Source organism: Colossoma macropomum, unplaced genomic scaffold, assembly GCF_904425465.1.
Source record: "Colossoma macropomum unplaced genomic scaffold, Colossoma_macropomum, whole genome shotgun sequence".
Lineage (NCBI taxonomy): Eukaryota > Metazoa > Chordata > Actinopteri > Characiformes > Serrasalmidae > Colossoma > Colossoma macropomum.
This window is the reverse complement of record NW_023494804.1, coordinates 25,923,799-25,945,748: the sequence shown is the minus strand read 5'-3', so window position 1 is coordinate 25,945,748 and position 21,950 is coordinate 25,923,799. Positions and strand designations below refer to the sequence as shown.

General features: G+C 39.9%; 1 protein-coding gene across 9 annotated transcripts in view; it reads left to right on the top strand.

Moving 5' to 3' along the window:
• nrg1 (neuregulin 1) overlaps positions 1-21,950 on the top strand; it is a 133,042-nt gene that overhangs the window by 104,560 nt on the left and 6,532 nt on the right. For 4 of the 9 annotated variants that reach the window (XM_036594829.1, XM_036594832.1, XM_036594830.1 and 1 more), the window contains 4 exons: positions 11,886-12,024; positions 16,234-16,292; positions 19,185-19,208; positions 21,812-21,914. In XM_036594829.1, coding sequence (XP_036450722.1) covers positions 11,886-12,024; positions 16,234-16,292; positions 19,185-19,208; positions 21,812-21,914 — 325 coding nt within the window. Of the gene's footprint in view, positions 1-10,888; positions 11,042-11,885; positions 12,025-15,531; positions 15,610-16,233; positions 16,293-19,184; positions 19,209-21,811; positions 21,915-21,950 lie in introns of those variants that run through there. The other 5 variants (XM_036594833.1, XM_036594834.1, XM_036594835.1 and 2 more) reach the window with 5 other exon arrangements.

The window sequence follows — 21,950 nt, the reverse complement described above, 5'->3', positions numbered from 1 at the left end:
GATAAAATATTTATTCATCATTTCTGTTTGAGGGCTCTGAGAAACTTTGTTGTTGTTTTGTTTTTGTTGTTTTTTGCTGTTGAAATTCTTTAAGGAGTCCTTGGCAAAGTCTCCAGTGGAGCGGAAGAGAGATGTTTACTTGCTGTTTGGGAAAGATGACAATTATCAGTGTGTGTTCCAGTGATGGACCAATACAGCTCATGGGGATTGAAGTGAGTGGCGTTCAGGTGGTCATTACGGAGGCGCTTCTGTGGCGTTTCTGTTTGTCCTTTCTGCCTCAATAAGTCTGAGTGAGAAAGTGAGTCCCAAAAGAGCTCCACGCCCCAACCTCTCTGTCTGAATCACACACCACATCTGGGCCACATTCATAGTTAAAGTTTCACGTTACAGAATAATGCGGATACTCTATTACAGAGTAGCTTAAAATATCCTTAGAATGAAATTGTCCTACGTCATGAAGTGGAGAACGTACAACATGTTACACCCACAAATGTGTTCTTTTTTAGCAACTGTTGCAAAGTTGGAGCATGGACAGGCCAATTGCCACAGCATTAATGCAGCACTATTTCTCATACAAACTAACACTTCTGACAAACGTTGCATTCATATCTGTTTACTATCATGGTTGACATATTGAATTTAGCTGCCTGCCTACAATAGCATCATATAATAATTGCATTAGACTCAGAGACGAGCGTATGAAAAATTCATGGTTCTCCTTATAAGATTTATATAGATGAAAAATTATTGTGACCTGTTATGTGTCATATTATAATACAGAATAATTGTAATGTTACTTGCACTTAAGACTAAAGCTTGCAGTATTTGGGATGGATAAAACCTGTGAATGGAAAAATGTTCATTACTCCAGAGAGAGTAATGACACTGATGACAGTTTCAGGTCAATGCTTATGATTGTACCTCTACTGCTGGAGCTGAAAGCAGCAGGCCACCGACTGTTTCCATATTTAGTTTTACTTGCTGTGTCATTCTTAGATAATGTTCTTATGCTCTCCCGCTGTATTATCCCTCAGATTATGTTGATCTTCTACATTCATTCTAGCCTATAAACAAATTTTCCTTTTCATGCTCTCTTAAATAGCATACATGGCATGCCCAGAGTTCAGCGCCTATATACGCATGGGTATCCAACCTCTGCCAGAGCCATGTGTTGTTGAAGATGTTTTGGAGGCTCCTTCTCTCTGCTGATTGCTCGGTTCCATTAATGTGGTGCTACTAGTGCAGCTCAGCCCACGCACAGTGAGTTCATCTCCATTGTGCGGAACTCTTTCATCAACTAATCCGTACTCAGTGTCACACTTTCCTCTTTCTTTCCTCTTGTTTCTTTGGAGTTGAGCATTAAATATGTATTAAGTGTTATGTGTTAAGTAATGAGGCCTTAGATTACTTTTAATCCTAAAATAAATGGACCTAAAGCGCCTTTTATGGGATGTTACTAATGATGGTGTTGAACGTTCCTTAACCCTTTAAATGCTAAGCTTATTATGCCCTTACAATCTTGAGAGTTTTATTCAATGCCTACTATGAATTATTCAGTAACTAGCTAACATGAAGCTAACATGCATGTTATGCAGATATGAGAGAGAGGATTTAAAGTGCATACTCATATACAGACCCATTTTCCAGACCTGGATGAAAAAGAATTTTAAACTGTGAATGGCCATTGGCATTGCCTCTTAGTCCAGGACCAGTATATAATCCATCTGAAACCAGCTGTTTGACTTTAAAAGGTTAACAACTGGATGAGCTTTATTTGGTCATCAGTTATCTTTGGTTAACCTTACATACATAAGCCAGCTTTCACCTAACAAGGGCATGTCTGCAGTATCCCATAACTATAAACTGTTAAAATTGAAGTAGTGGAAGATCATCTCACCGCAGCAACTGACTAATCTGTGATCCGCCCTCAGATGTGATCTTTTGTAGAAACGTCTTGACTGCTGTACAGAATGGCAAAAAAATCCCATTCAACCTAATGAGCAGTTGTAGCTTCCAACTTAAAGTTTTGTCTTTATTAGTCATTTTTAACTTCAAATGATGTTTTTTTTGTACGTGTAGAAAGGTCACACTGCTATAATAGACCAGATGTAGTTTTTTGTTAAGCAATCAAGCTAACATTAGCATGGCAGCAAGTTCTACATGTTTCTATAGTCTCAGCCTCAGATGCCCCAGCCAGACCTACATGGAGTGTCTGACATGTTTTGTGTGTTAATTATGCTCTTATTGTAATGAAACATGCAGTTGGCCGGTGTTCTAAACATACTGACAATATCAGTGGCATGATTTATCACGATAATGATATTGTTATACTGCCCAGTTGTACAGTGATATTTAGTTGGTTATTTTGTGCATCAGCCAAATGGCCTGTTCTTTTTAAAGTAGATGGTTCTTGGCCACTTCAATGGATGAAATCCATCAGACTTTCTGATGATAGTCTGAAGCCTTGTGAGGCTATTGTTTCCAACCTGCTCAATTTTAATTAAAACTACAGCAATATAATGCAGCTTTGAAGAGTAGCATACTATACTGGAAACCCAACATTATGTGGTGACTGTAAACAAACATCGTACTTGTCCAGTGTGAATGTTTTATGTATATTATGTACTATAATTTCTCATTTGTTTAAATTAGTGTTTTGCTAGTGTTCTTTAAAGATTCAAGGTCACAATAGTGGTTAAGCAAAAACATGTTTGTGGGCAGAGCATGGATCGACCACTTCAATGGACCATCATAAAGTGAGATTGTATCTTTGTTTTATCTGACGTCACTAAGCATGTGCTGGTTACCCTGTTCCCCCCCTGTGTGATCAGAAGAGCTGTCAGTCAGAGTGTGGGTGAAAATGGGCGGGAAAAAAGCAAATCCTGTTGAGTGCAAACCCTTAGATCCAGCCGTGTGCCTCTTTAATCTACGAGGTGAACAACAGCCCAGGCTTCTCAGGGCTTCTCTTCAGCATAAGCCGTCTGAAAGTACCCGAGGCTGTGGGCTGAGATTGTGAATATGAAGCAGCAGCAGAGGCAGATAACCGGAGCGTGTGTCTCCCTCCTTCACCTGATCGGGTTAGAGCCATTCACCCACATCCCGCCGGCAAGCTCACCGCACGCCTCCAAGCAGCTGCCTCAGAGTGATTTCCCACAATCCTCTCCGCTCCGCACAGGGGATTGAACACTGCAGTGGCCGTGACTCGAAAGGCAGGCGGAGATAGAGAGAGCTAGACTAAAGTGACAGCAGAGATTTCCATTTGCAGTGCATTAGCGATTTTCGCCGTAATGGATATGCTCTTTTTGTCTGTGCCGACTACTTTGATTCATTTATGCTGCAAAGTTGCTCACTCACACCAGTAAGCAAGGAATATTTTAAGGTTAATCAATACACATCAAAGGGCTAGCTTCTTAGCTGCACACACTTTAATTATCAGATCTTCAAAGAGTTCTTTATTTTGCTGCTTTGTGAAATGACAGAACACTTACCGCTACACTGCTGTGTAATTTACCACAGGGCTATAATTATACAGTTGACTGCAGTGCAGGTCTATCCTGCTGTTCATACAAATGAATACATCAGTCTACAGGCTATCTATCATCATTTATGGTAACAAAAAAATGGTGTGTTAATTAAATTAATGGCTAATGTAATCTTGAATAATGTACATGTGGATAATTATCATCTGCAGGAGTATCACAGTAAAATATATAATTGTGACCTGAATTTAGTTATGAAGTACCACATGTGATTATTTCAGTCTTACTCTATAGCCTGCATTTTCCCTTATGTTTTTATATTTTTACCTTACAATTAGCAGCCGGTCTAGTCTCTAATATTACTGAACAACGTATAACCATCACTATATTCTGCATAGATGGCACTGTTAACATCCAGTGGTTTCTTTATGTTTGTATGTTTAGTAACTGAAATGTTGTCAAACTGGTGTATTGACATCCTTCTTCTGGACAACTCGTCCATTTTACTGTCTACCAGAGAGCAGATGTCATGTACCAGAGTTTTACTGCATAATTTGCATCTTCCCCAACGTGCTTTGCTGTTGTAAGTTATAATCTCTCTAAGTGCATTTAAAGTATGTATGTGTGCAGTTAAATAATTGGTGATTTTCTGTTCAGGAATTGCCAGTGATTACATGCAATCTTTTCTAATGTTTACATTTTGGACTTACCGTAGATTAGAAGAGTTGTTCAAAGGGAATGGTTAAATAAAGGTTAAGCAATAGAAAAAATCATGTGGCAAGTGAAAGAGAACAAAAGAACAGTAATTAGCATAACATCAGCACTTATTAAAGTATCATAATTTTTCATATTGTCAATTATCAGCTCAAGGCTAGGCTGAAGGCTAGCAATTGTTGAAGTGGAATGTTATGACTTGAGTGGTTGGTTGGTTTGTTCTAAAAGCTCTTAATATCTGCTTAACCCCACACTCAGGTAGCTTACGTATTAGTTCCACAGCATTTACCGAACAATTTATTGTAGTAATAATAATAATAATGCTTTTATTTATATCGCCTTTCAGAAACTCAACGTCACTTTACAGTATCTCGGAACAAAACAATATCAAAAAAGGTAGACAGATTAATAACTGAATACTAAATGTCATAGGTTAATGAAATATGTTCCAGGTGTTAATCTAAAGTTCAACAAGTTTTGCTCACATAACCTTGGTGGTCTTGAGCACCGACACCTCAGCATCTGAGAATTGTGCACAAACTAGCATATTCGCATGACTGCAGAGCAGGAAGGAGAGTGCTGAAGGCTACCTGAAGGCGGAATTAGGGAGAGCAGTTCGATTCATCACTAATGACACAGCAGACTGCTGTAGGGAGAGCTGGCTCTAGAGGCTCCTCCTCTGGCCAGAGGGACAGCAGTGTTGCCAGACCATCAGTCTCACTGGAAACAGAAAAAAGTAAATTTTGAGAACAGTTTGTTTGTCTGTGCTAGATAAAGCTGCATAACATGGACAAAATGCTAGTATTTTAATGAAGATTTTGCAATATATTAAAAAAGTATTGTTGAATGAATAACGTGACATCATTGAAGAACAGCCTGCATTATTTTAACTGAAATAATTATTTTTTTTGGATTGCAGGATTGTCTGAACACTCACAGAAACACTCATCTGGCACTGATTGGTCAAGGTGCACTCTAAGTGATACAGCAATGATATCGTATTACAATATTGGTTTTACAAGGGCTGTTATTACACTAACAATTGCAATTAATGATGCAGCCCGAATGCTCCAAAGGTTTTTGCACAGGCCACATTTTAAGTTTTATTTTTTCAACATGTTAAATTCAGCAAATGAAAAGGTGGCGGGACCCATGTTTCTATTAGTTATTTACTACATTGTTTTTATTTTCAAGCAAATTGCACAGCACATCATATAGAACTAGACTGAACTATTATTGTACATGAACTTGGATTATTTTAAGAAGGCAAATTACTCCCCCTGAGCTAAAAAAGATCCTGAATTTCTTGGGTGTCTGTAGACAAGCAATTCCCTGACACCAGCTGTCACAGGGTCCCCCCAGCAGTCCAGTGCTGCGTTGTGCGTCCACTGTGACCATGGTAGAGCGGAGCAGACTGGGGAGAGTAATTAGCAGTTTATATGAGTGTCCTGATTAAAACAGATGCTTCCTCCGCCTGCCTCCCCTCTGGTTATAACCTGTACCCTCCAGTATCCCCTGTCAGAATGTGGGATCAAACGCACTTTCTCTCTGCCTGCTCCAGCGAGCATGTAATTGGGGTTGGAGCACTCCAGGGCCCAGACTCTGTCCCTCTAGTACAAAATCATGTGCTTTTTGCACTTTTATCTGCTTCATGTGGAAGCTGATAACATTTAAAGCTTGTAAAGATACATACTGTTATGTGCCATAGCTTGTCCTACTAAAGTTTTCTTGCTAGCTAGTTAAGAACTGCTTGTGGGGTTGCTGTTAAGACTGATGGGAGTCCTACATTTTGTTGTAAAGAAGTTGTGATTGTCATTCTGAGGTACCTACTAAATCGATAAATATACATATTAGTCAGGCTACTCTACTCATGGCCTGGTGCTGAGGCCATATGCAGTGAAATGGCAGGCCATTTGGCAATAAATTTAGGGGTGGGCAATATGATATCAGTATCACAATAATGAAAATTTCCACACTGGAAAATAGGGATTTGGACCAATTGTAGGAACCTTGTAATCAATAACCAGTGGTGGGATGTTTTTTTGTTGTGTTTGTTTGTATTTCCTCTTTCTGTTCCTTAAATAAAAATAAAACGTGTGCTGATAGCTTTTTAGCATTTTTAAAAGTTTTCAGATTTATCATTACTGTTTTGCTGGGGAATTTTGTATGTTACAACTTATTAGCAAACATCAGTAAAAACCAAATATCTAAATGCATATTATATATCATGAATGATGTCTTCAGTTATCCCACTGTTACATTTTTCACTATGTCATCCAACACCTACTTAGGAATACTTTCAATGCTAATCTAGCTAGGCAGGTAGCATTGGTTAAGTCTTTCCATGTCACTGTTCTATTTATGGTACGAGACTTGTGGAGAATAAGCAAATGCAAATGAAGTCTGGAATAGTTTTAGGGATTTTTTAGCATAATCAGAGGATGCCCTTGGGTGTTTGAAATGCCTTTTTACGAGGATCAAAAGTGACTGCGGTTTGCTTCCCAGGGTTGCACTTCCAAGTGCAAGCCAGCACAGAATTTAAACTCTGTGCTTATTGGAGCAATTTAGTGAAATGGAGGATGTAGCCTCCAGGCCCACCAGCTCTACAGGAAGTTACTTCCTTACTTGGCTTTGAAAACAAGCGCGCCTTTCCGCTGAGCAGTGCCCACTCATTCTACAGCCTGCAGCCTGCGGTTCCTGACACGTGCCTGCAGTTGCTCAAGAGCTGTGCAAAGCACACCTTTCCCACCTGGCGGGTGTACTGGGACGAGGGCGTACTTAGTCTCCATGGTTTCACACACAAACAGATGCTGTGGCCTCTTCCTGCAGGCTCTGGCTGCGAATGTGTGAAATTAATCATCTGACGCCCCTGGCTGGCTGTGTTAGTGATGGCTGGTCTGCAGAGCAGCTCTCCCAACTGATGAACCTTGGTGATAGGAACCAGACATCTGAAGCCTTTAATGCTTCTAAAAGCTACCTCACAGAAACTTTTTTACTTACTTATTCTTACCAATTTACCTCTGTTTTACCTCTAATAAGATTATGTTTAAAAACTCAGAAGGTTCACTGATTGTTTTAGCTAGCAAATAAGATGACTATATTTGTGCTGAAGACACAACAACTTGTTATTATTAGCACCATTGTAATGAACCCAGAGTCGAGTGGTTTCTCAACTGTTTACCATTTTATATCATACTAATCTATATGACCTTGTTTACATCTCAATGATTAACTTAGAGAACTTGATCATTTACTTGAAGACCAAAAGCAATGTGAATTTTCTCTCTCTCTAACCTAGAAAGTAGCATACAGTATAAATGCTGGTGTCCTAGTTTTGTGTTGTATTAGATCTTCTAAATCTAAGATGCTGAACTCTCACATTTATGATTTTGATGTCAGATTCACAGTAGTCTTTTCAGTAGTCGTTTCTCCAGGTCCATAAGATAAGCTGTATTTAGTGATGAAGCCATCACTTTTGTCTGCATCCTGCCAATTGCTTTATATAATGTACAGTAACACTGTCATATTAGTCAGCAATATTTTCAATTTGCCATGAGTCAACACTAAAGTTACAAAATTGGTTGGGTGCGGAACTGCTAGTCAAAAACAGCAGCGCTAATGATTTAAGGTATAATGATTCAGTATGATGTGGAGAACATGTCAGTGCATTTTTAGCTTAGAGACAACAAAAGCCAATCTTAAAGGAGCAAAATGAATTATAATCAATCACCACTCTGGGTGGGTGGTTGTGAATAGAATATTAATATATGCTTTACAATTGATGCACCAAGCTAGACAACATAAATTCTCAGGTATATATTCAGCTTAGGTTACTGCACAAAAAATAGACCTAATTCCTGTCTGTTTTCTGTATTTTTTTTTTATTCTAGTTTTCTTAAAAAACGTGAAGTTGCAGTTAAGGCAGCACAATTAATCCTAACCTGTCAACTAGTGTATGAAACTAGTATATAAAAAAACAACTCATCAACTACTGTATAAAACCAAGTGCCCTTTACAGCTTATTCACAATGGCCAGTGATATATGTGTTTCTTGTTCAGATTTTATTTTCAATTTAATATTGAAAGTAGTCATACTTCTATCTGGAAAATCTTTTTTCTATACTTTTACCCATCTCATTGTAATGAATTTGGCTTGTACTTCATTTCTACTGCTGTTTACTGCCGTCTACAGGCCTAGTTGTAGCATTTCATACCCTCCTACTGCTGGGACTGCTGCTGGAGTCATTTTTTTCACTAGTTTTGATCTAATGGTGTTGTCTTGGTCCCAGTCCCACAGTGACTTGGAGTGAATGCACTACCCCAGTCTTGGCTCTGTTAGGCTGAACATGGTCTGGCTGTTCAGTGATGGATTTCTGTCCCGGTGGAGTGAGTCTGGTACTCAGTCATCCGCCGCAGTGCTGGCTTTGCCCTTGATTGCTCTCAGGCCAGGCTGCGTTCGCACGAGCAGAACGCTCCAGGAAAATGCTGGCCTAGCAAACGTGGGAGAGGAGGAGGAAGCCAGAGACTGTTGGCATTGCACCATCATGCGCTGTCTGCTCTTGGGTTTCTTTCCACCAGCAAAAAAATGAAATGGACCCAAATCGATTGAGCTAGCCAGCAACCTCCATCTAGAGTCCGAAAAAAAAGAGTAGAGCTCAGCTCTGCTGCACTGAAACCCAAAACCTGCCTCAAATTTAGCCTGGACCTACCTCCCACAGACATCTCTCCTAGTCTTTGAATTAAAGTCTGTTTTGATTCAGTGTTGCTTGCAGTGTTGCTTCAGAAATGTTGATTCTGAAAACCAGATTAAGAAAATTGTATAAAGTGCACTTACACAGGTGAAAATATCTTTATCTTCTGCTTTACTAGCCATAGTCAAACTTGTACAGACAACATTTACATAGAACTGGCCAAATAAGTGAAAGTTAAACAGCGGAATTTGATGTTTCACCTTTCTCCTTTTGAGCTATCACTCATATGTAGCAGTGGCATCTTCAGGGGAGGCGGTTTCACTTTGACCGCATTGAGACACATTCATACGTGAGATGAATGGTTTGGATGCTCTGTCCCTCACCTTGAAAAGACTCCACATCCCCTGCTGTTATGATGGCAGTTTGACTTTGTTTAAGTGTCTATCAGTTGAGAGATGAGTTGCCAAAAGCATAGCATGAACTGAATAGTCTTTGTTTTAGACTTCTTAGCTTGTCACTCCACCTAGTACCTCAATGCTGTTTGTAAGCAGTCTTATTGTGGGCTCTCTTTTTATGTGTTGTTGTTTTGATTTGGCCATATGCTAATCTATTTTGAGTCTTTTTTTCTTTTGGAGCCATAGAAAGCTGTTGGGCCCTGACTGATGATCCGTGACAGCCTCTGATCTCTGATCCAGTAGGTTTAATGGGAGAGAAACACAATAATTAGGTTATGGAGACAAAAGCAATCTGTTGCACTGTCAATTATTCAACTAAACGTTGATTGTCTAGCAAAACAGCGGTGTGGTCCATAGAGATTGAATTTCTTTGGACTGAATGGCCATGTCCTTCCCACCTCAGCGGTTACCTGATGGGGTCCCTGACCTATGATTTCACTGCAGCATTTCAGTAGTATTCTCTAAGCTTATCTAATTGTCTCTTACGATGTTTTTCTGAGGTTTACAAAAAAAGTTAGAAGGGACACACTCAGAATTTCCAGATAGGGCGAAGCCTTAGACAGCAACACTCCTTGGGAATCTCTCCTGTATCTCTTAAATGAAACATGCAGAGGGTCAGCATTCATTAAACACTAACGATACCCACAATATGTTTAGAAAAACATTGTGATGTAGGTCTGAATGATTTGGAGAAAGTATCGAATTTCAAATAGCATACCCATTTTTTCAGAATTAAGGCTTGAACGCTGAATGTAGTGTGCCAGACTGACAGTTCACAAGCTCTATTAGGTTAAATCCCCATTTAAAATTAGACAACATTGAATTATTAAAATAGCAGCTCTTGCAATTTGAAAATTGCACCTTTCAAATTGTGACTAACATAAAAAATCTTAATTGCTCAACCCTATTGTAATATGATTTTTCATATTACTTTCATATTTTAGTATATATTTAGTGATATATATGTATTGTTGCATCGCCCACCCCTACAATCTGCAATCTAAACCACTGAATTTCAGGTCACGAATCCTTAATGATTGGGAAATGGAAGATAGGGCCGTAGGCTCTCAGATGTGGTCGTATGCTAGGCAGTGGATGGACGGAACATGATGTAAGAGACCCTTACTGATGGGTATCAATGTTCTCACTCCCAGATCCTGCTGGAATTAGTCCCATCTTAAAAACGGTGCTTAATCGATCAATTACTATGTGGAGTCACACAGCTGATGATCAAGTGGGTGGCTTCAGCATCTGCTTACGGCTGCAGCGTGTCATTTTCTAGTCCCTAATCACGTCCACTTTGAGAGGGAACATCTATGTGCGTGTGTATCGTGACAGGAAGTGGGCTGGGAAATCGAAGGCCAGACGTCCAGCACTGTTGCTCCATGCATAAATATTTGTCCTTTTTAATGGCTGAGGTGCAAACTCATTTCCCCGGGATGCACGCTGTGACGTCTCTGCTTGCGCACAGCTGCACTGGCGGTGTTTCAGCGTGCCAGGTGTGACGTGGGGAGTGAGGTGGAGAGCCGGAGGCTGAAAGGGCTTGTTTAAAAATGTTGATGAGCATTGAGTTTGCACTGGGGCGAGGGCAGGTAGCAGTGAAGAAGACAGAGTGCTCTGGACTATTGATCCTGACCGCATAGCAGTGAGCAGCAAAGAGACATGCGGCTCCACATGTCCAGACATAACCGAAACATCACAGGTAGTGCCATAATTCTGATTTTCTTTTTCTTGGTTTTAAATATCTTTTATGTGTTTAGACTGGCATGCTGTGAACTTTAGGGTATAATATAAAGTTGCCTGCTGTGGTTGAGTTGTTTTAAATGCATTTATCAGTGCTTTCTAACCGTTTTCCTATGCAAAAGAAGTCTTTTAAGGTCATTTTCTGAAAAGTCAAAGATAATTTCAGCTCATTCCTGCTGATTAGCTTTGTGTATTGCTGTTATGACAACATCTGATTTAGCATTTTTTGTGCATTCTGTGCAACATTTGGCATTTGTGCTGCCATGCAGTCATAACGTGCTTTGTTGTTTCACAGTTACTAGCTTTTAAATTTAGGATAAAAATAATGCATTATTCCAGGCAGAGGTTTGGGATTCAAGATGAGCAGTGTGCATTGATTCAGGCTCCATCAACAAACCAATATGCCTTGTCCATGTGGTGTGTGCCGTCTCATATTTCTCTGATATTCCGCTGGTATTTAGCAACAATGAAGGACACTGGGATCAAACGCAGAGTGGGTATCAACTGTGCAATGTCGCTGCAGAGGAGACAGCAGGTCTTGTGTAGAAGTGTGTAGGACATCATCAGCGTCTGTATAAATAAATCCCATAAATCTAGAGCTGCAGGCCCCAGACTGGCCTTAGCTTACTTCAGTACTGAATTCAACAATGGAGAGCAAAGCACAACGTTCCAGAAACTGCTCTTCGATCAGTTTGCTAGTGCAAAGTTTCTTTGTTTAAAAGTTACTGTAAGCTTCTGTAAAGCCACTTTGAATTGATCTGAATTGTTCTTTATACACTAATCTACCCTGTTTCTTCCTTTAGCTGCCACCAGCACCACACCCTCGGCCAAGACGTCGAGTCACGTGACCCCCTGCAGTGAAGAGGAGAGAGCCTACTGTGTGAATGGAGGAGAGTGCTTTACTTTGGAGGTCACGCCCAACAGCATCAAACGCCTCTGCAGGTAGGACATTACAAACAGCAACCCATTAAACTGTAATAGGCTGCAGAAGTTTCACACTCATGACTATAAGACTACCACATTACTTTAATAGTTACTACCAAATAATTCATAGTAGTTTAATAGTAGCTTGAAAGCCGAGTAATAAGCCTAGAGTTCAAGGGTTTACGTGTGTTAGAAATAGCTTGCTTAGAGATTTCTCACTTATTTAAGAGTCAGTTTAGCATGTCATGAGTTATTACTATTCATATCATTATCCTCTGTGATTTCAGTAACAAATCTTTTGTGAAGCCTAATGTCATTGAGCTCTTTCAAAGCTCAACATGTAATTTTAGATCCCCTCCTCTGAAGCCGTAGGGAATTGTAGAATCCGGTAGGAGCAAAAGCACTGTCTTTGCGCAAATTACTCGGAAGTGGAGTGTTCAGAGCCCAGCTGCTGGTTAGCTTTTTTTCCCCCCAAACAAAACATCTCTTCAACAAAAGCACCCCACTAAGCTGAGAGAAGATCACGGTGGTAGAAATGTGGCATGCTGTGTTTGAGAGTACAGACATGAGACATGAAAGTTCTGCAGTAAAATGAAAGGTGAAAGTCTGTGAATAAATGAATAATAAAAGGAAATATACAGGTGGAACATCTTTTCATTAGCAGTGCCTGTCAGTCTCTGTCGCAGCTTTAGTTAGGAAAAAATACTGCATCCATAACAGATGTAAGTCCTCTGAACACTAAACCGTGTGATATCTGTTTGTTAAGACCACCTAATTGTGTGTACTGTATCAAGAAGCTTCAAGAACCATACCATGCGCACATTTGCAGCACATTGGAAAGGAACTATTCGTTTAAGATTCAAACATGATTCATCGTGTAGAATATCTTGCACATGGAGGTACGTGAGATTGATTCCTCAGCCTTTCACACATTCTGCTTTAACAGTAATCTGCAGAAGCGTGGGGCCATTAGCATCATTAAGGAAAAGCTCTGATGACTGCAGCCCTGTACAGCACCTCTATTGACATTGCCAAGGAGACACTTTGGCTTAGGGCCATCCAATACATAAAAGGGACTTTTAGCGTCCGCCGAGAGATTGAGTTTCGTCTTAAATACTTCAGTGACTAAGCAGAAAAGCACTGCTGCTGTCTGTGCTTCAATTCCACAAGCACTGCAGGACGTAACCAGTCCGGAGAACTGTGCCTTCCCTGTAATTCCTTCCTAGGGGTGGGCAACATGATGATACATAAAATTAATCACAATGTTTTTCTTCTGTTAAAACTAATGAAAAAATTTTTCACAAAACAGTTTGCTTTTCTTAGTATATCACACAGTACTCCCAGAACACTGAAAAACTGCATGCAGGGGAGGAGAGATGTAAACATTTGTACTGGCCACTTGGGCCACCAAATCAATCAATCTTGTGACGAAAACTTAAACAGTAATAGAAATAGAAACAGTAATAGAAACATGATTATTAAATACATTGCATGTAAAATAAGCAAGTGTGCTTTAGTACCAAAAACCGGTCAGGTGTTGCTTTGAGAAAGGAAATTCTTTACAAAAAGGAACTTTGCTGTTGTTATGACTGTGGTGGCCCCTGCCCTCCACCAAACTGGTCTACCCTAATGTCATCCAATCTAGATAATATCATCAGGTACTGTTCAGGCTCACTGTTTTGCCAGCATATTTAACACATTAATTTATGTAAGGAATTAATTTGCAGATCGATATTAGAAAACTTCATACCATAGAACACCATCACATCAGCTGTCGTAGTGGTTACAGCTTACAAATCCCAACAACATCTGATTTGATGTAAATGGTTTCATATATGACCGGAAAGAGAAAAAGAATGCAGAAAACTCCCCAAGGCAAGTGGCCCATCAGACCACTGGTGCTGCATATTTAGTGACAAAAATATTAAATGTTGTGTCCAGGGGCATTGGGCAATAGGCAATGTCTACCCCTGACTGCATGTATCATAAAATATGTAGATTTATAAATATATGGAACTTGTGAAGAACGGGCAGTGTAGAGTAACTGATTATACAATTATTTTGGAGCTATTTTTATCAATTGTTTGATTTACTAAAAAATGATAAAAAAAATATTATATGCCCGTTTTAACCTTGGCACTACTGCTATTTGCTGGTTTGTTCTTCTACTGTGTTCATAAACCTCTGAAAAACTAAATGTTGTGATACTTGTGTATTGTCAGATTGTATGTTTGCCATATTGCCCACCCATATTCTCTCCATATTCTCTCCCTCTCTCCCCTTGTGTGTCTATACTGTGCGGAAGCAGCAGGCAGGCCGACTGAGTCTCCAGGGATCAGAAAGAGAGCTGAGAGTATGTCAGTAGTCTGAAACAGACATGTCTGGAGATGAACCCTGACACACAGGATGTGTAGAGAAAGGCACGGTCCTCTTACCCTGACAGTGAACCACCTTTGTGTGCCTGTGATTGTCACCACAAACGTCTTGAAGTATTTTCATAAGAAAGTTCAAGAAGTCTTGTGTGTCTCTTTCAGTGTTCAACATTTATGTCACATAAACAGCAGTTCCATCCCACCTCAGTGATGACTTTAAGTCACTCAGATCTAAACGCATTCTCTCTCAGCTCTCAACGTTTGTATTCTTTCTCTCTGTAGAGAGACTCAGCTGTCCCAGCTGTTATAACCCTCTAAGAGCCGCAGCTGTAAAGGCTCGGAGGCCATGCCTGTCACGCCACTAGATCCACTTCATCGGAGCTTTAGAAAGCCCCCTTCCTCTGTCATCAGAAAGCAGATGGCCTGTTGAAAGCTCCGGATCAGAACAAGGCGCTCTTGGCCCCAAACTTTCTTCTTTAATGCCCACTAAAACTTAAAAGAGGACCACAGACCTGGAACTACAATTATTTCCTCAATACCAGCCATGTCCTGTTCTTTGGGCTTTCAGACCATGCACAAAAATGACCCCCTTATGAACACGGTAACGTAATAGCTGGACAAGCAAGGCCAATGCATGCCGAATTGAGCCAGTGGTCAGCTGGAGCTTAAAAAGACAGAGGAAGTCCTACAATAAGCCTGGCTGAATCCTGAAAGTGTCTGTGGAAAATCATGTTGCACAAAGAAAGCTAATATTAAAGTGCCTTTTGATGTATTGCGAAATCAAAAGTGTTGTCATTATAAAGAGTGACTACTTAAGGTTTGTTGTCAAAATCTGTGTATATACTCTTAAGCTAAAAGTTCCTAACTGGTGCATTTCACTTACAGAACTTACCCTTTACAGAATGATCCATTGAAAGGTTTTTTAGGGTTCTTCCGAAGAGTGTAGTAAAAGTAACTCAATTATGGCCAATACTGAATTGTCCAGGAAAGGCCGAATATTAATAATAGTAAAATTAATTAACATTGGTAAAAACAGCCATAAACTATAAACCTAATTGTTGTATTGTTGTATTGTGCTGTTAAATGTGTTTGTGTTGTGATGTGTTAAGTGTGAGTCTGTGTCCTGTGCTCATCCCTCTACCGCTCCCCATCCCCTTTCTCAGGTGCCCCCCAGGATTCTCAGGGGACCGCTGTCAAAACACAGAGCCTGTGAGAGTCATAGACCAAAAACGTATGTGCAGTCACTGAACATCCCCCAAGCGCATGCTGCATAGCTGGTGTTTTCCGCTTTCCCTCTCTCTCTCTCTCTCCCCGCTTGTTTCCCTGATCACAGTCTCCATAGGTCCAAACCCACCAGGCTTCTCCATCTGTCCCCCCCATTAGACGTGGACAGGTGTGAGAATGTGTGTGGCGCAAGGCTCTCCAAGCCACTAATCACTGCTCTTGCTAAATTGAAGTGAACATTAAAGCTCTCCAAAGCTGGGATGCTGTCACCGGAGATTCGGAACAGTTGATGATTGCACAATTTTGTCCGCATGGTGATGACACTGCATTCTAATTTGTTTAATCCTTCAATTGAGTGTTTTTTGTTTGGGGGTGGGGGAGTGGGTTCCAACTGCCTGAAATTTAATCCGATTGCTTGGAAATTAATCTTGGCCTATTAAGTTGTTACTTTGTGACTGTGATTTGGATGGTAGCTGGGAGGAGTGTGATTTAACAAACATGGTTAATGTTTGTGAGACGTTTTTGCAGACAACACCAGAGATGCTCATGGGCACGGGGAAACTTATGGGTATCAACTCACTTCCTCTCTCTCTTCTCTCTTCTCTCTGTGACTTTTTTGTTTCCCTCTCAGGTGCCCAAATGACTTTACTGGTGATCGCTGCCAAACCTACGTAACGCCCAGTTTCTACAGTACGTCTATTTCCTTTTCCTGTCTGTGCTTGGATTGGAGCATGCTCAATCAGCGCTACTTCCTATTGCTTCGTTTTTGTTTTCCTTGTAGGCAGATCAGGGAGTTTTCTGTGCCCTTTTGGGGTTCTGTTGTGCATCTTTTACCATGCCTACTCCTCGCATGTTTAGCATTTTTTAACCTAGTTTTGTTATATTGGATTATTAATCTGGATGGACAGGGAGTGGACAGAAATATTCATTGGACACAGATGAAGAAATATTGACTATTTTCAGAAACATTTGAGATTTTTTCAGTTGATTTGAATACTTTTTAAATAAATTATACCATTTCACAGGGTCTTGTGGTGCAGGAACTGACTTTTTGTATGAATCCAGCAGGCCCAACTAGATAGTGTCTAAAACAAGAGTCCTATCTCCAGCTCCAGCTTGACGACAGTTTAGTAACTTTCATTTCAGTGACTTCTGTAGTCTAGTGTCCACTGAAAAAGTGCTGGAGGTCCATGTCTGCTACATAACCCCTTCCAATATTAACAACTAAGAACTAAAAATTCAACTGTAAACACTGTAAAAGAGTCAGAACATAAATAATAGAATACAGACTTTACGTTGTTTCTAAATAGATCAGAGAGGCACACTACAAAGCAGGATTCCTAGTGAGCTTTCTCACCAGGCAAACAACTAGGGCAACTTACTCTTTACACTTCACACCAATATGGGGGGGTCGCGGTATGAATATATGCCTGAGACAGGTTACATGTGGCTTTTGCTCTGGGGAGCAAGAAATAAGCCTTTTTTTAATACTAATCAAAGCTTAATTTCCCAAAAGTAAATGATTAAGTCTGTAGTATTGTGGACAGATTCCAAGAGCTTTGTAGCTCTGTAGCACTGTGACATCACATCCATCACCTAGCAAATGAATCACTTGGTGGGCATTACAAGCTTCCATGTTCTGTCAGTTGATCTTTAACATGCAGCTGTTGTCTTTTCTCCCGCAAAGAGCAAAAACATAGTTCTAAGGGCTAGTCATTTTATGCAAAAGACCCACCATAAACATGAACCATTCCTTTTAAAACTATGTTTCTTTGAAGCGGTTCACAAGGGGGGTAGAGCAATAGGCTGCAGAGATAGGGCCTCTGTATACCATCCAATACATAACATAAAAGTGCAATATTATGGATCTACAGAGGTAGTGTTACAGCTTAAGGATCACAAGGCACTATCTGATAGCTTTGTCTCTGCTTCACTTCTTCAAGACCTTCTTGTCTGCTCGGGGAAGCAGATATTCTGAGCTGAAAGAGGGCCAGTAAGTGCAGCTTCAGCAGAAGGTGCTGAGCGCCCATCAATGTTAACCACCAGTTTTCTTGTTGAGCACAGTACCTACAGTAATTTATAATTTCTCCTACAGCCAGAGCATTCATTTTCCTTTCTCTTTACCACCCTGAGAATGAGATACAGGCCACAGAGGACAGGCAGTGGATCTGCTGCATCAGCATGGCAGTAGAGCTTTATTTACCTGCATAGACAGGCCACTCTCAGCAACTCCTAGTGCTGTATTAGCTCCATGCGTTTGACTCACCATCAGAAGTTCACTGACTTAGTCAGGTTAACAGACACTGTTCGAAAGTGCTAAAAAAAATGTATCGCTTAGCAATGAGGAATTTGACGTCAATAAATATCAGTAAAAAAGACTGGAGTGGTTATCAGTTAACATCTCTCAGATGTTAGCTATGCTAGTGACTTCAGGGACTCTGCTGGAGGACAGTGCAATAACCCAGTAAAGCAGCCTGTTGCAAAACTACTGAGATACTCAGCAACAGTGCCCAACCGATATTGGGTTGGCCAATACAATCTACCAAAGGTTTCACTGATTTAACCATATCAGCAAAAATCCTGCCGATAATGCACTGATATTTAAGTTGCCCGAGTTTCACTGCTGTTTTCTAATGTAAAGAGAACATATGAAAAGTAAGAGTGTATTAACAGAAAAACAACAAAACCTCTAAGAATGCTTAGAGGCCCATTTCCCCATCGTTCAAATAAATATATTATTTTAGACACTTTATTACATACTTCTCATTATTGAAATAACAGAAATGTACACAAAACACATTTGAAAGACTACACAACAATATTTTTAATAGTTTTAATAGTGAACATTTCCAAGAACTGTACTTTTTCGCAACCCTCTGACACATCCAATGGGACTTTGTTTATTAAACTACACAAGTTATGTAGTTTTTTAAATTTATTCAGTTACTTCTGATAATTTCCAAGTCTTGTTGCAGATAGAGCATTCACTTTATGATAACAAAATGGTATGTACATACATGGCATTCATAAAATACTTGCTGTGTGGTCTGTATGTAGACGTATATGTTAATGTATTTGGCTAGCATGGCTGTTAGCAGGGAGCTTTGGGGTTTGATTTTGGCATAAATCGTGGTGTCAGCTCACTCAAGGGTTGAAACAGTGTAGCTGAGTGAGAGATGCATGTCCCTAACAGCATGTTTATCTGAAACATATGTGGTGGTGTTGCCAGTTGAATATCACGGGTTCTGCTCGTGTTTTAAACAATAGGGTCAGTCTGTCTAATGATGCAAGCACAGTGATGTTTGCATGTGCATGCTACTGTATTTTAACCATAATGTTAGGCAGCCATGAAATGTACTGAACTAAAGTAATACTCATTGATGTGTGCCATTTTAAATGTATTGCTATCACATGCTAAGAACAAAGATACTCGGGTGTATAGTATTTAGTTGCTTTTCCATACACTAGTAGTGCTTTGCAATGACGTCGTAAAATGTTTGCTTAGTTAGGCTACTACGTTATCGCTCAAACCTCCAACCAACTGTACTTTCTTTCTTTTTGTCATCTTTTCTGCCTCGGCAGAACATCATGGGATTGAATTTATGGGTATGAATTGTTCCTTCCTCCTAGTTTGCAGACTTTTTGTAGGACTAGTAGCTTGAGCCTTTTTCCTTCAACTCTAGCCAGTTTCCTTTTGCTAATGAAGGGATACATACAGCCATAACAGACAATGTGATTTCGACCCACACCGCTTCATTGAATCGAGTCTTTTTATTCCTGTCAAGTTGTTTAAAGAATGAGGCCTTTTCAGTCCAATTTCTCTGGACATTTTCATTGTTTTAAAGCTTAAACGCTGCAGCACAGCTTGGCGCATCAGCCTGTATGGCAGTGAAGGATGTCCTCAATTATTCATGTGGACCTCTGACATGTTCCATTCAAAGCACACACCCACAACTACACAAAGCACAATCAGACCTACATATTAGCCTTCCAGTATTAGCCGGATTGTTCAGCAGTTATGCTGTATGTGCTGATCCCTTCAGTCTTTGCTTTGCTCTCCTCCTCTGCATCCCTTCATCCTTTAGCATGCTGCGCCAGTTATCCTGATCACCTGCTGTCCTCCCCTCCATTCCTTACATCAGTTCATCTCTTTCTTCAACCTAGCTGTTTCTTGTTTTTTTTTCTTCCATCAGTCCCCTTTTCCTTACTCAGTGTCTTTTATGTTTTTCTATACATTATATTGGCAGTTGTGTTGTGTTCCTGTTTGAGAGGATGTTTATTATCTTTAAACTGAACTAGGGCTGTCACGATTACTTGATTAAACTCGATGCCTTTTCAGTAAATAGGCAAAGACTAGTTGGCAGTTTTTTACCATAAAAATGTATATTTTAAATGATCATACTGGTCTCTTAGAGTAAGAAGGAGCTTGGTGGACATTTATACTCACCATATTTACATAGTGAATTCTTTTTAAAGGCTTCCTAGGTTATTTTTTCCATTAAAGCATTATGGAATCTTTGAAAGGCTATGGATGGTGTTATTTTTCAGTTAAGACTAGGCCTGAGCGATATCTAAAAATAACTAGTATGATACCTTCTAGTTAAAAAATCATTATTATCTGTTAACCGCCCCCCCCCCAATCAATACTCGTAGTCTGTTGCAGTTTCTATTCTACTTTTAGTTTATTTACTTTTTATACATGAACCGTTTTAATGTCAAACCACCAGAACACTAAAGCTATGCAAACAAATACTGCAAATTGTACTCAAATCACCAGCAGCAAAGACAGTACCCTAACAGCTTTTCAATGCCCTATAATAACCCAATGTTTTAATAGTACATTGAATATTATGTATACACCTATTTAATATTGTTTATCTTTTTCTTATTCTGTTTCCAGCCATAGACGTGGATTAGAAGCTTTCTGTACTTTTAAAGTTTCCAAGGTTAGAGTTAACTTTGCTGCTCTAGGGTAAAACCCAGTAACTTTAGTTTGGTTGTTTTACACAGCGAGTCACACCAAGCAACCTGAAGTTCCAAAGCATGTCAGCATTTATTTTTGGTTCCATGTATAATAAAAAAAAAACTTCCTACTGGGGCAGGTTCCTAAAAGAACATGAACCCCAGTTTCCCAACATATTTACCAAACTGTTAAACAATAAATTAGCCCTCTCTAGTTCGGCTCCCTGGTTCTCCTTCCAACACAGTGATTATCGTCTTTCACGCAGCGCCATCAGGTTACGTGAGACATCAGTGATATCCAATTACATCGCCCAGGCCTAGTCAAGCCATTTTTATTGTTTGACCTTTTATAAAAGCTTTAATTATTTTGACCAATCATCTACTTAATTACTAATATAATCAATAGTGACAGCCCTAAACTGATCTAAATCATTTTAACCAGGGTAAAAACAACATGGCAACAGCATTTGCTCACAGGACATCTGATACTTCCAGTACTTCCTTTTACTACTGACCTGAGTCAAGGACAACAATATTCCATCACACACTGTAAAGCTGCCATGTGTACATGAATCAATTATCGATTTACTATAGGCCCTGTGACCAAGTGCTGGTGCGTTTTCAGGCCCATTTCCTAAAGCCTCGGGTATGTGCAAGACTGGAGCACCTGCAAGCCAAAACAATTTGGCCAGTAAATACTGATACTCTTTACTACTGCCCTCTTGGTTTTGCAGAGGTTCAAAAGTATTTCACATACTGGAGGTCCAACTTAAAACAGTCCCCTAATGTCTTAATCTTAACAATGTAATGAAATAACCTAAATGCATGTACATATAGTATGTTAAAGATGTCCCCTGTAGTGGTAATTTATGGAGTGGTTTGAATGCATTGCAGATAATGCATTTAGAGTCGTTTGTGATGACATGATTTCAAAACCGACCTTGAATTAACACCGCCTTGTGTTCCCTCCCTACTCAGCAAAACTGCATCCTGAGATCAATATGCATCAAGATGCATCTCTGTCTTCCCAGTAACAGAAAATACCTGCTAATAAAAAGCAGCTTGACTGGAAATGTGCTACAAATGGTCCCGTTCAATTTTGAAGATTTGTGCAAGTGAAAATATTGTTAACGACCCAGTATTACCTCTAATCATTTGCACAAGTAGTCAAGGTTGAATACAGCTTTGTGTTGCTAAAACGTGTTTTTTTGCAGAGTGGTAAAAAAGTGTCCTGTCCTCTTTTCCAGAAGCTGAGGAGCTGTATCAGAAACGTGTATTAACAATAACAGGCATCTGCATTGCTCTCCTAGTCGTGGGCATCATGTGTGTGGTGGCCTACTGCAAAACAAAGTAATTCCCCTATTTTTCTGTCTTTGATGTCACAAA